Below are 13,023 nucleotides of genomic sequence, written 5' to 3'. Positions count from 1 at the left end.
TGTTTGAAAGTGACAAAGTAATAAGAGCAAGATTTGACAGGATGAGTCAGAGATAGGATATGCCCAACTCTCATGAGAACAGGACATAAAGAGATGCTACTTAAGAGCAGTGCAAAGAGAGAGAGGTTTTTGCTGAGAGTTTCTTACTGGGAGTTATACAGAGACAGTTTTTCAGAGAGAACAAAGTAGACACAGGTGAAGACTGAATGAGCCAGAGAATGAGAAGCCAGAAAATTAAAACATACTACCAGAATTAGTTTGAGGCCAGGCAGAGAAATTCAGTCAAAAGCCAAGAGAAGCCAGTTTGAATCAGATAGCTTGGAGAGGAGTTTAGGCCAGAAGAGCTGAGTTGAACCAGCCAGCAAGAGTTCAGAGTTAGAAGGCTTGAGAATGGCTCTCAATCTCATCCCCTTATCTGAGGAAATAAAAACAACATTTATAGAATCCTTTCACACACACACACACACACACACACACACACACACACACAGAGAGAGAGAGAGACAGAGAGACACACAGAGAGATCTGTAAATATGTAATGACATAGGAAGAACATACAAGCCAGTCTCCCTGTACAAAACAGAAAGGAAGGCAGCAGCAAAAACCAGGAGAGAGCACAGGGAACAGAAGCTGATTCGTGCTGCTAGAGGGTAATTTCAGTGAGAAATTATAGAGAACCAGGTGTGAACAGGGTAATCCAGCAATGTCTCAAGAGTAATAATTGTGCTGTCTTTCAAGAAAGAGCAAAAGGGCAGCAGCAGTAGATGAGTTCGGGAATGGATGGTGCTTCCAGTGGGTGTGAGCCACTTACTATTGATGGAGTCAGCCAAAATCTTCAGCTGCTGAGTGTTGTCCAGGACCTCAACCCTCTGAGTGTAGGGGTCATAGCGAACTGAGAAGGGCCGCGGGATAGTGGCGGCAAAAGCCCTGAAACCAAAACCAAGAGTCCAAGTGAATGACACCATTTAGAGAGAGGTTACTCTGAAAGAGTTCTGAGTGGCTTTTACTTTGCTGTGAACCCTAAAACTTTCTAGAACAGAGGTTGAGAAGCTGGGGCTGAGATGTGGAATACAGCTGAATGAAGTCATCCGAGGAAGCTCTGGACAGTTGAATGACACCTTGTAGTGACAGTGAAAGCAGCATAGATTAGGTGTCTGGTATGAATGGAGGACCACATTAAATTGTAACTGCTCTACTCATTAAAAATACCATTCCTAAGTTACCATTTACAAAAGCCCTAAAAATTAGGCGATGCTGTTACTAACAAGCTGCCTGATTCTGATCTGGGTGTTTTCTTGCCTTCCCTATGCATGACTCCTAATTCTGGAGGAATCTCCCAGGAGGGCCTTTATAAGGGACATCGATCTATATAATCAACAATACACTCCACAGACATCTAAGATACTATTTCTAGGTTAGCCTATGATGGAAGCTACTGTATTGAAAATGACAGTTATCAGGACTGACTGTAAGTCACCGCAGATTTGGCAAGAGCCGCATCCAAAGTTCCCAGTTCAGGCTGTCTGGGTTCCTTCCCTGTCAGTTTGTGTCTGTAATGATCAGGTAGCAGGGTTTCCTGTAGAAGTCATTAGGTCCAACCTCCCAAAAAGTGGAAAGGATGCCTGTGGAGAGCTGAGGGGCAGAGACACCATCTGCTGTGCGCAGTTGCTGTGGACACTGGGGTCCAGATAAAAGGCCTGCCTGATCCGGCTGTGGACACTGGGGCCCAGACAGCATTGCCCGCCTGACCCGGAAGAGCCGGAGAGCCAGGGACCCTCTTTGGTAGTCTTCTCACCTCACTTTCTCCTTGGCATCGTTGAAACTCTCTGCCACGTAGTACAGGGGCTGGAACTCTGTGACAGTGTATTCCTGGCAGGCTGTCTTCTCTAGCTCCAGGGGCAGGAGCTTCGGCTTGTCTGATAAACAGTACTGCATGGACCAGTGAAAAGTTTTCAGTTAAGTGAGGGCCTTGCTACCTCCTGTATCCCATTTGCAAAGCTTCTCTCATCTCGCCGTTTTCCTACTTCAGTGCAAATGCAGAAAGCCAAGTTACATAGCCTGGACTAGATTCACCTCTTCCCAGATCATCTAAAACCTACAGTTAGATAGAAGTTAACAATTTGCTTCAAACACTTTCTAACAGGGAGTACAATAGACATTGTGAGAGCCGACCATACTTTTTGGTATATGTTTGCATGCTTACAAAGTTGTAGTCCCTAAGTCATCCTTGGGCTCAGGAGGCCTCTCCTTCACTCAGCCCTGCAGAATTGCACTTGAACTTCTCTCTCTAACAACACATTTGGGATCAAATCATAGCTGCTAAGGTACCAATTGCCTGAGGAAGTGCACCTCCAATTTTCTACTAATAGCACTTGAGAAAGCCAGGAGAATGAGAGTTATCCTCCAAACCCCTGCTTTTAATTCTCCATGCTTGGTTTTTGTGAGACTCGTACCTGTAACTCTCCAAAGGATGACAGGAGCCCAGCGCCATATGCCTTTATAGAATCCCCTTCCTTGCAGAGCCCAAACTCCACAGTAAACCAGTAAATCTGGAGTGGAAAGCAAGCAGAAGACACATGGCAAGGATGAGCAAGGTATCAGATACCCAAAGAGCCAGGACAGATCTGGTAGGTAGGCGTCTGTGCAGGTATGTCCTTTGAACCACTTTGACCTAGGGTCACTTCCATGTTCTGTCTTGTTCTATCCAGTTGCTTGTTGAATCAGTGATGGAGGAATCGTGGCGAGATAAGACATATAAGAATGTACTAGGATCTCGCCGAAACATCCACAGTAAGTTCCTCTCTCTGTAACAGGAATGCCTCTATGCCTTCTGCTTTTCTTTCTATGGCACAAACTAGAATGGTAGATTCCTAAGATGCTCTTAGATTATTAGGGTTCAGCTAGTAGTTTTATCAGGCCAAGAATGGGTTATTTAAGGATAGTAAGAGAGTCAATGAAGTCCACACTCCATCTGTTATGAAAAAAACATGGGGGGTGGGTTGCTGCTGAAGTCAACCTCTACATGTGTCTTGCCAAATAATCACACCCTATTCTTCCAGTGCCTCCTTTTCCAACATGTCTTTGATATCTGGCCCGGGTAGCACTCTTGGAGTTCTGGCACTGATAGAAGACCAGGATTCCATTGCAAGCTAGAGATGGTCACCATCTTGAAGAATTAGGGATACATTAACAGTTAGGTCTCCTCATTAGACTAAGAAACCTTAAATACAAGGAGGTCCTCAGAGCCCAGTCAATGTGACGTCATGATATCCAGCAAATCTTCAACCCAGGAAGTTAAGGCAACATGCTTATAGTGATGCACAGAACTAAAGGCACAGAAAAGCCATGTCCATACAGTGGGTCTTTTTCTCATCAGCAGGGGACCCAGAGAGGCATTCTGAATTCTAAGAGTTTGCTTCCTATAAATAATAAAATCTAGCCACTTTCTCAAACACCTTTGAAAGCTGCTTCTCTACGATACCTAAATTGTAAAATCTCATGTTCACAGAAATTAAACTCTTTACATACTCATGAAATCCTTTTGGGATGGGCAACTAACTTTTATGCCCATTTCTAGAACAACCAAAAATCAATTACCCTGAATCTCAGAACAGATGGTCAGTGAACAAAACCTAGAAGTTTCTAGCCTTTCTGAGGAAGTGAACGTATAAACTTCTAACTGGACATATCTCAATGTTAGTCTTGCATTCATTGTAGTTTTTAATTTAATATCAAGTTTGGGGTTTTGATTTTCCAGGCTGGGAATATGGTAAAAAACGTGGTTTTAAACCTGGAGAGGGATATACTGAAACCAGAAAAATGTAAGGAAGGAAGCTGCCAGTGGTACATATCTGGTGTTTCCAGAGCTCCCGTATGTGCAAGGCCTCTGGCTTTCTTGTGAGAGAGAAATGTTTGGCAAGAGTACAAAGCCCAGTCCCATATTCACTGTCTGTCTGAGAGGCTGGTTCTAGTGCAGAGGCAGAGAGCTCTCTGAGCAGAGCTGTAAATCCAGCCAGTTTCAGACACACTTTGGGCCAAAGTATTTCAGGGCCATTACTATAGCTGTTTGGTGTTTCCAAGAAGATTCTATTAACAAGTATGTGGGAATATCCTCATGCAACTAACAACAACAAAAAAAACCCTCATATCAGAAGATGGAAAGATCTCCCATGTTCATGGATTGGTAGAATTAACATAGTGAAAATGGCCATTCTGCCAAAAGCAATCTGCAGATTCAATGCAATTCCCATCAAAATACCAACACAATTCTTTACAGACCATGAAAGAAAAATTCCCAACATCATAGGGAGAAACAAAAACCCCAGAATTTCCAAAACGATCCAGTACAACAACAGATCATCTGGAGGTATCTCCATCCCTGATCTCAAGCTGTACTACAGAGTAATAGTAAAAAAATTGCGTGGTTCTGGCATAGAAACAGAAAGGAGGATCAATGGAACCAAATAGAAGACTCAGAAATAAACCCACACACCTATGGATACTGGATTTTTGACAAAGATGCCAAAATCATTCAATGAAAAAAATAAGACAACATCTTCAACAAATGGTGCTGGTCCAACTGGATATCTACATGCAGAAAAATGAAAATGGATCCATATTTATCACCCTGCACAAAATTAAAGTCCAAGGGGATCAAAGACCTCAACATAAACCCAGATACATTAAATCAGTTAGAAGAAAAAGTGGGGAAGAGCCTAGAAGTCATTGGCATAGGAGACAACTTCCTGAACAGAACATACCAACAGTACAGGCTCTAAGAGCAACAATCAATAAATGGGACCTCGATTGGTGGGGCAAGTTGGCGGCGCCGGGAGGAATCTCATTCTGACCAGCAGCACAGCAGGATTGGCACAGTGACCAGCAATCAGAACTCTGGGCCATAAAACACAGGCGATTGTGTTTCCCAGGTGAGAGGATACCCCTCGGTGGGGGATTCAATCAGCTTTTAACTCACCCGGCTAAACCTCGGAAGAGATCATGGTTCTGCCAGATGCTTGGTCACCAGCCCCAGCCCAGAGCCACACACCAGCGTGCTCTGGTCACAGTCCCAGACTGAACCGTGAGCACGACACTATCAGAGACTGGAATTTGCAGTCGAGAGATAACCCCACGGTGCAGGAAACGATTGGGACCGACCTTGGGTCACCCAGACATCCCCTGGAAAAGACTTGGGTTCCACGGGCGCCCCAGAAGCCAGCCCTGAGCCAGAGCCGGGACCCAGGCGCCTGCACAGAGCCCTGCCTGCGTGCCTGATTCGCTGCCTCAGCTAGAACTTCGGGCCTCAGGGCACCAGAGACTGAGTCTCACTGTCGGTGCAAACCCACAGGGAGGGAAACGGCTGGTCTGATCTCAGAGCACTCAGCCAACACCCCCACCGCGAAAAGGTCTTGGGAAAATTACCCAGTTTAGGCAGATGCCCAGGCTCCCAAAGGCCGGAAAGGCAGACACAGGTAGTTTCTGCATGCCAGCTAGCTGGCGGAGACTGAGCGGTGTGCCCCAGGGCAAAAAAGAGACTGAGAATCCCTGTCTCCAGAGAATCCACAAGGAAGGAAGGAAACTGTACTGACTTAAATCACCCAATCCTTCCCTGGAAAAAGACTCCCAGACCGGCAGGGCCAAGCCGCCATCACTGAGCTGTGCTTCAGACACAGGCAGTTTCTGTGCGCCAGCTAGCTGGCAGAGACTGAGCGGTGCGCCCCAGGGCAAAAAAGAGACTGGGAGTCCCTGTCTCCAGAGAATCCACAGAGAAGGAAGGAAACTGTACGGACTTAAATCACCCAGTCCTTTCCTGGAAAAAGTTTCACAGACCAGCAGGGCCCAGCTGCCATCACTGAGATGTGCTCCAGACATAGGCACAAACAGTTGCTGTGTGCCAGATGTCCAACTGTGTCACAGCAGCTGATCATTAAATTTACAGCAAGAAACCCAGAAACAGAGCAGCTGTCTTCAGGACTTCCATGGGTGAGAGGAGAACCTTCTCAACTAACAAAGACCACAGTTACCACTCAAGTCTCTATCCCTGAGGTGAGCAGCAGCAACTCCTGAAAAATCACCAGCCATACAAGGACTATACCCAAAAAGCTGAGAAGACTTTCTTCAAGAAAAACCAGCTTTCTGCCAAGGGAATTCTCTCCACCACAGGATCCCCAGGAACCACCAGAAACTAACAACAAACTCCTAAGATAGCCCAATGGGTAGAGGCCAGCGTAAAAGCTCAAGCAACAAAAGATAGAGCAATATGGCATCTCCAGAACCCAGTTACCCAGGGGCAAGTAGCCCTGGACACCCCAGCATAACTGAAATCCAAGAAGATGACCTAACAACTATGCTCATGAAGATGATAACAGAGGAAACAAATAAGATACGTAAAGACATAGAGGAAGATAAACTCAAACAGAATATTGCCATCTGTAAAGAAATAGAGGAAGTTGCAGCCAAACAGTTTGTGGCCTTTAGAAAGGAAATGCTTAAAGCACTGAATGAAATAAAAGAAAAAGAGGTTGGTTCAAACAAACAGCTGAAAGAAGTGATGGAAAAACAGGAAAATACAGTCAGATAGGTGAAGGAAATCAACAAAATGGCTCAAGATCTGAAGATAGAATTGGAAAAAATTAAAGAAAACACAAATGGAGGAAATTGCAGAGAGAAAGAACTTAGGGAAAAAAACAGGAACTACAGAGGTTAGCATAACCAATAGACTACAAGAGATGGAAGAAAGAATCTCAGGTGTGGAAGATACAATGGAAGAAATTGATGTATCTGTCAAAGAAAATGTTAAATCCAAAAAATTCTTGACACAGACCGTCCAAGAAATCCAAGACAATATGAAAAGACAAAACCTAAGAATAATAGGTATAGAGGAAAAAGAAGACTCCCTTCTCCAAGGCCCAGAAAATATTTTCAACAAAATCATTGAAGAAAATTTCCCCAACTTAAAGGAGAGGCCAATAAGAATACATGAGGCCTACAGAACACCCAACAAATTTGACCAGAAAAGAAAATCCTCCCGCCACATAATAATCAAAACAGTAAGTATACAGAACAAAGAAAAAATACTAAAGGCTGCAAGGGAAAAAGGCCAAGTAACATATAATGGCAAATCCACTAGAATCACACCTGACATTTCAACAGAGACTATGAAAGCCAGAAGGGCCTGAACGTATATCATGCAGACCCTAAGAGAACACATGTGTCAGCCCAGGCTACTCTACCCTGCAAAACTCTCAGTCCTCATAGATGGAGAAAACAAGATATTCAATGACAAAAACAAATTTCAACAATACCTACACACAAATCCAGCATTACAGAAGACACTGGAAGAGAAAATACAACCCAAGAAAATTAGCTTCTTTCAAGAAAACACAGGAAATAATTAACCCTACTACAGTAAAACAAAAAGCAACCAAGCACACAACCTTATGACCACAGCCAACATCAAAATCAAAGGATCTAACAGCCACTGGTCATTAATCTCTCTCAACATCAATGGACTCAATTCTCCAGTAAAAAGACACAGATTAACAGAATGGATACGTAAACAAAACCCAGCACTCTATTGCATACAAGAAACACACCTAAGGCACAAAGATAGACATTACCTGAGGGTAAAGGGTTGGAAGATGACTTTCCAAGCAAATGGATGCAAGAAGCAAGCAGGAGTAGCCATTCTAATATTTGGCAAAATAGACTTTCAATCAAAATTAATAAAAAGAGATGGGGAAGGACACTTCATACTCATCAAGGGAAAATTCCACCAGGAAGACATCACAATCCTGAACATCTATGCCCCAAATACAAGAGCACCCACATTTGTTAAAGAAACATTGATAAAATTTAAACCACATATAGATCCTCACACATTAATAGTGGGAGACTTCAACACCCCACTCTCAACAAAGGACAGGTCAACAAAACAGAAATTAAACAAAGAAACAATGTCTCTGACAGAGGTCATGAATCAAATGGACCTAACAGACATTTACAGAACTTTACACCCAAACACAAAAGAATTTACCTTCTTCTCAGCACCTCATGGAACCTTCTCCAAAACAGACCATATAGTTGGTCACAAAGCAAGCCTCAACAGATACAAAAAGATTGAAATAATCCCTTGTATATTGTCTGATCACCATAGAATAAAGCTGGACCTAAACAACAACAGAAATAGCGAAAAGCCTACACACACATGGAAACTGAACAACTTGTTACTAAATGACAGCTGGGTCAAGGAAGAAATAAAGAAAAAAATTAAAGTCTTTCTAGAACTCAATGAAAATGAAGACACAACATACCCAAACTTGTGGGACACAATGAAAACAGTGCTAAGAGGAAAGTTCATAGCACTAAGTGCCTTCAAAAAGAAATTCGAGACAGCTCATTCAAGCAACTTAATGGCTCACTTAAAAACCCTAGAAAAAGAAGAAGCAGACACACCAAAAAGGAGTAGATGGCTGGAAATAATCAAACTCAGGGCTGAAATCAATCAATTAGAAACAAATAAAACAATTCAAAGAATCAATGAAACCAAGAGCTGGTTCTTTGAGAAAATCAACAAGATCGACAAACCCTTAGCCAAGCTAACTAAAAGGCAGAGAGACACCACCCAAATCAACAAAATCAGAAATGAAAAGGAGGAAATAACTACAGACACTGAGGAAATCCAAACAATCATTAGGACTTACTTCAAAAGTCTATATGCCACAAATTTGAAAATCTAAATGAAATGGACAATTTTTTTGATCAATTTGACTTACCAAAGCTGAACCAGGACCAGGTAAATCAACTAAATAGTCCTATATCCCCCAAAGAAATAGAAGCGGTCATCAAAAGTCTCCCATCCAAAAAAAGCCCAGGACCAGATGGCTTCAGTGCAGAATTCTACCAGAATTTCAGAGAAGAGCTAACACCAATTCTCTTCAAACTATTCCACAAAATAGAAACAGAAGGAACATTACTAAACTCATTCTATGAAGCCACAGTCACCTTGGTACCTAAACCTCACAAAGACTCAACTAAGAAAGAGAATTTCAGGCCAATCTCCCTTATGAACATTGATGCAAAAATACTTAACAAAATACTTGCAAACCAAATCCAACAACACATCAAAGATATTATCCACTATGACCAAGTAGGCTTCATCCCAGATATGCAGGGGTGGTTCAATATATGGAAATCTATCAATGTGATCCACCATATTAACAAACTGAATGAAAAAAACCACGTGATGATCTCCCTAGATGCTGGAAAAGCATTTGACAAAATCCAACATCCATTCATGTTTAAAGTATTGGAGAGATCAGGGATACAAGGCACATATCTAAACATAGTAAAGTCAATATACACCAAGCCTATAGCCAACATCAAACTGAACGGAGAGAAACTTAAATCAATCCTACTGAAATCAGGGACAAGACAAGGCAGCCCACTCTCCCCATATCTCTTCAACCTAGTGCTAGAAGTCCTTCCTAGAGCAATAAGACAGTTGAAGGAGATCAAGGGGATACAGATGGGAAAGGAAGAAGTCAAATTATCACTATTTACAGATGATATGATAGTATACATGAGTGACCCCAAAAGCTCTCCCAGGGAACTCCTACAGCTGATAAACACCTTCAGCAAAGTGGCCGGATACAAAATTAACTAAAAAAAATCAGTAGCCCTCCTGTATAAAAAAGACAAAAGGGCTGAGAAAGAAATTAGGGAAACAACACCCTTCACAATAGCTACAAATGACATAAAGTACCTTGGTGTAACCATAACCAAGCAAGTCAAAGACTTGTATGAAAAAAATTTAAAGTCTCTGAAGAAAGAATTAGAGGAAGATATGAGAAGATGGAAAGATCTCCCATGCTCATGGCTTGGCAGGATTAACATAGTAAAAATGGCTATCTTACCAAATGCAATCTACAGATTTAATGCAATTTCCATCAAATTACCAACACAATTCTTTACAGACCTGGAAAGAAAAATTCTCAACTTCATATGGAATAACAAGAAACCCAGAATTGCTAAAATAATCCTCTACAATAAAAGATCTTCTGGTGGTATCTCCATCCCTGATCTCAAGCTGTACTATAGAGCAACAGTAATAAAAACTGCATGGTACTGGCATAGAAACAGAATGGTGGATCAATGGAACCGAACAGAAGACCCAGAAATAAACCCACACACTTATGGACATCTGATTTTTGACAAAGATGCGAAAACTATACAATGGAAAAAAGATAGCATCTTCAACAAATGGTGCTGGTCCAACTGGATGTCTACATGTAGAAAAATGAAAATAGATCCATACTTACCACCCTGCACAAAACTGAAGTCCACGTGGATCAAAGAACTCAACATAAAACCAGACACAATCGGCTAGAAAAAAAAGTGGGGGATACCCTAGAACTCATTGGTACAGGAGAAAACTTCCTGAACAGAACACCAACAGCACAGGCTCTAAGAGCAACAATCAATAAATGGGACCTCATGAAACTGAAAAGCTTCTGTAAAGCAAAAGACACTGTCATCAAAACAAATAGACAGCCTACAGATTGGGAAAGAATCTTCACCAACCCTTTATCTGACAGAGGGCTAATATCCAGTATATGTAAAGAACTAAAGAAGCAGAAAAGCAACAAACCAAGTAATCCAATTAAAAAATGGGGAACAGAGCTAAACAGAGAATTCTCGAAAGAGGAACATCGAATGGCAGAGAAACACTTAAAGAAATGCTCGAGACCTGGGAGGCGGGGCAAGATGGCAGCGCCAGGAGGACTCTCATTCTGAGGAGCAGCACAGCAGGATTGGCACAGTGACCAGCAATCAGAACTCGCGGCCATAAAACACAAGTGGTTGTGTTTCTCAGGTGAGAGGATACCCCACGGTGGGGGATTCGATCAGCTTTAACTCACCCGGCAAAACCGCGGAAGAGATCCCCTTTCCGCCAGGCGCTTGGTCGCCAGCCCAGAGCTACCCGCCAGCGCGATCTGGTCACGGTCCCAGACTGAACTGTGGGCCCACAACACCATAGACTGGATCTCCCAGTCGAGAGATAACCCCACAGAGCAGGAAACAATTGGGACCGACCCCAGGTTACCCAGACATCCCCTGGAAAAGACTCGGGTTCCGCGGGTGCCCCAGGAGCCAGCCCGGACCCAGAGCCGGGAGGGACAAAGGCGCCTGCCTGCACAGAGCCCCGCCTGCGCGCGTGATTCGCCGCCTCAGATAGATCTGTGGGCACCAGGGCAACAGGGCACCAGACTGCGTGTCTCTGGCAGGAGGAAACCCCCAGCGGAGGGGGTCAGCAGCTCTAACGCTTAGGACACCCAGCACCAAAACACTTCCTGGACTCACGCAGACTCTAGTGCAGGCAGAAGCGCTGTGCTCTGCCGCCATTGTTGCGTTCCCCTGGGGCACTGGGACACACAGCTGCAACCTCGGACCTGCAGGAGTTGAAGAGCTATTACAGCAGCCCTCAGATACTGTGCCAGGGATCGGCCAGTTGTCCCTGGCTGGACTGCCAAAACTGTAGGAATCCCTGATCCTTCAGGGGGGCTGCACCCACAGCGTCTGGACCAGAGCAGTGCCTGTAGCCGCCATCCCAGACAGAGACACACAGCTTCTGGTCCAGAGTGAGGCACCCAGCCTCCAGACCAGAACAGTGCCCCCAGGTGCCAAATCAACCTAGGTGCACATTCTCCAGGTCCAGAGCAGAGCAATCAGCCTTTGGCCCAGAGACTTGCTGAGTGCACCTCCCACTTTCTCAGACAGAACTGTGCGCCCCAGGATAACAGACTGAGTTTCCCTGTTGGGAGAAAACCCCATAGCTAGGGAATCAGCAGTTTCTTCAAGAGGACTGTACATGGAAATTTAGTGAGCAGCAGCACACTAAATTTATAACAAGAAACCCAGCAGTGGGGCAGCTGTCTTGAGAAATTTTATGGGTAAGAGGAGATCCCCCCCTGCCTAACATAGACCACAGCTACTACTCAGGGCTATAAACCTGAGGTGAGCAGTGGCATCTCCGGAGAAACACTGGCCATACAGTGACCATAACCAAAAATCAGAGAAGGACTCCTTCAGGAAAAATCATCTTCCGGCCAAGGGGATACTCCCTACCTCAGGACTCCAGGAAGCACAGAAACTAACAGCCAAAACCTAAATCAGCCCAATGGGTAGAGGTCAGCGTAAAGGCTCAACCAACAAAAGACAGAGCAATATGGCATCTCCAGAACCCAGCCATCCAGGGGCGAACAGCCCTGAACAATGCAGCATAATAGAAAATCAAGAAGAGGACCTTACATCTATGTTGATGAAGAGGATAATAGAGGAGACAAATAAAATACGTAAAGAATTAGAGGAAGATAAAACCAAACAGATCATGGCTATCCGTAAAGAAATGGAGGAAGATAAAGACAAGCAAATTAGGGCCATCCGTGAAGAAATACGGGAAGATGCAGCCAAACAGCTTGTGGCCTTCAGAGAAGAAATAATTAAATCACTGAAAGAAATCAAAGAGACAGAGTTGAAGGAACTAAAAGAAAAAGAGGAAAATACAAGCAGACAGGTGAAGGAAGTAAACAAAACAACTCAAGACCTGAAGATAGAACTAGAAAAATTAAAGAAAACACAAATGGAGGAAATAATGGAGAGGAAGAATTTAGGGAAGAAAACAGGAACTACAGAGGTAAGCATAACCAACAGAATACAAGAAATGGAAGAAAGAATCTCAGGTGTAGAAGATACAATGGAAGAAATCGATGTATCTGTCAAAGAAAATGTGAAATCCAAAAAATTCCTGACACAGACCGTCCAAGAAATCCAAGACAATATGAAAAGACAAAATTTGAGAATAATAGGAATAGAGGAAAAAGAAGACTCCCTTCTCCAAGGCCCAGAAAATATTTTCAACAAAATCATTGAAGAAAATTTCCCCAAGTTAAAGGAGAAGCCAATAAGGATACATGAGGCCTACAGAACACCCAACAAATTTGACCAGAAAAGAAAATCCTCCCG

The 13,023-nt window shown here is 43.5% G+C and overlaps 1 protein-coding gene across 1 annotated transcript in view; it reads right to left on the bottom strand.

Moving 5' to 3' along the window:
- Positions 1-13,023, bottom strand: part of Pah (phenylalanine hydroxylase) — an 84,878-nt gene that overhangs the window by 2,917 nt on the left and 68,938 nt on the right. The window contains exons 10-12 of the mRNA XM_055627965.1: positions 2,454-2,549; positions 1,796-1,929; positions 812-927 (exon numbers count right to left, since the gene is read on the bottom strand). Coding sequence (XP_055483940.1) covers positions 812-927; positions 1,796-1,929; positions 2,454-2,549 — 346 coding nt within the window. The remainder of the gene's footprint in view (positions 1-811; positions 928-1,795; positions 1,930-2,453; positions 2,550-13,023) is intronic.

The sequence above is a fragment of the Psammomys obesus genome, unplaced genomic scaffold (assembly GCF_907164565.1).
Source record: "Psammomys obesus unplaced genomic scaffold, mPsaObe1.curated_primary_1811, whole genome shotgun sequence".
Taxonomy (NCBI): Eukaryota; Metazoa; Chordata; class Mammalia; order Rodentia; family Muridae; genus Psammomys; species Psammomys obesus.
The sequence above is the reverse complement of the archived record's forward strand: the minus strand, read 5'-3'. Positions and strand labels throughout refer to the sequence as shown.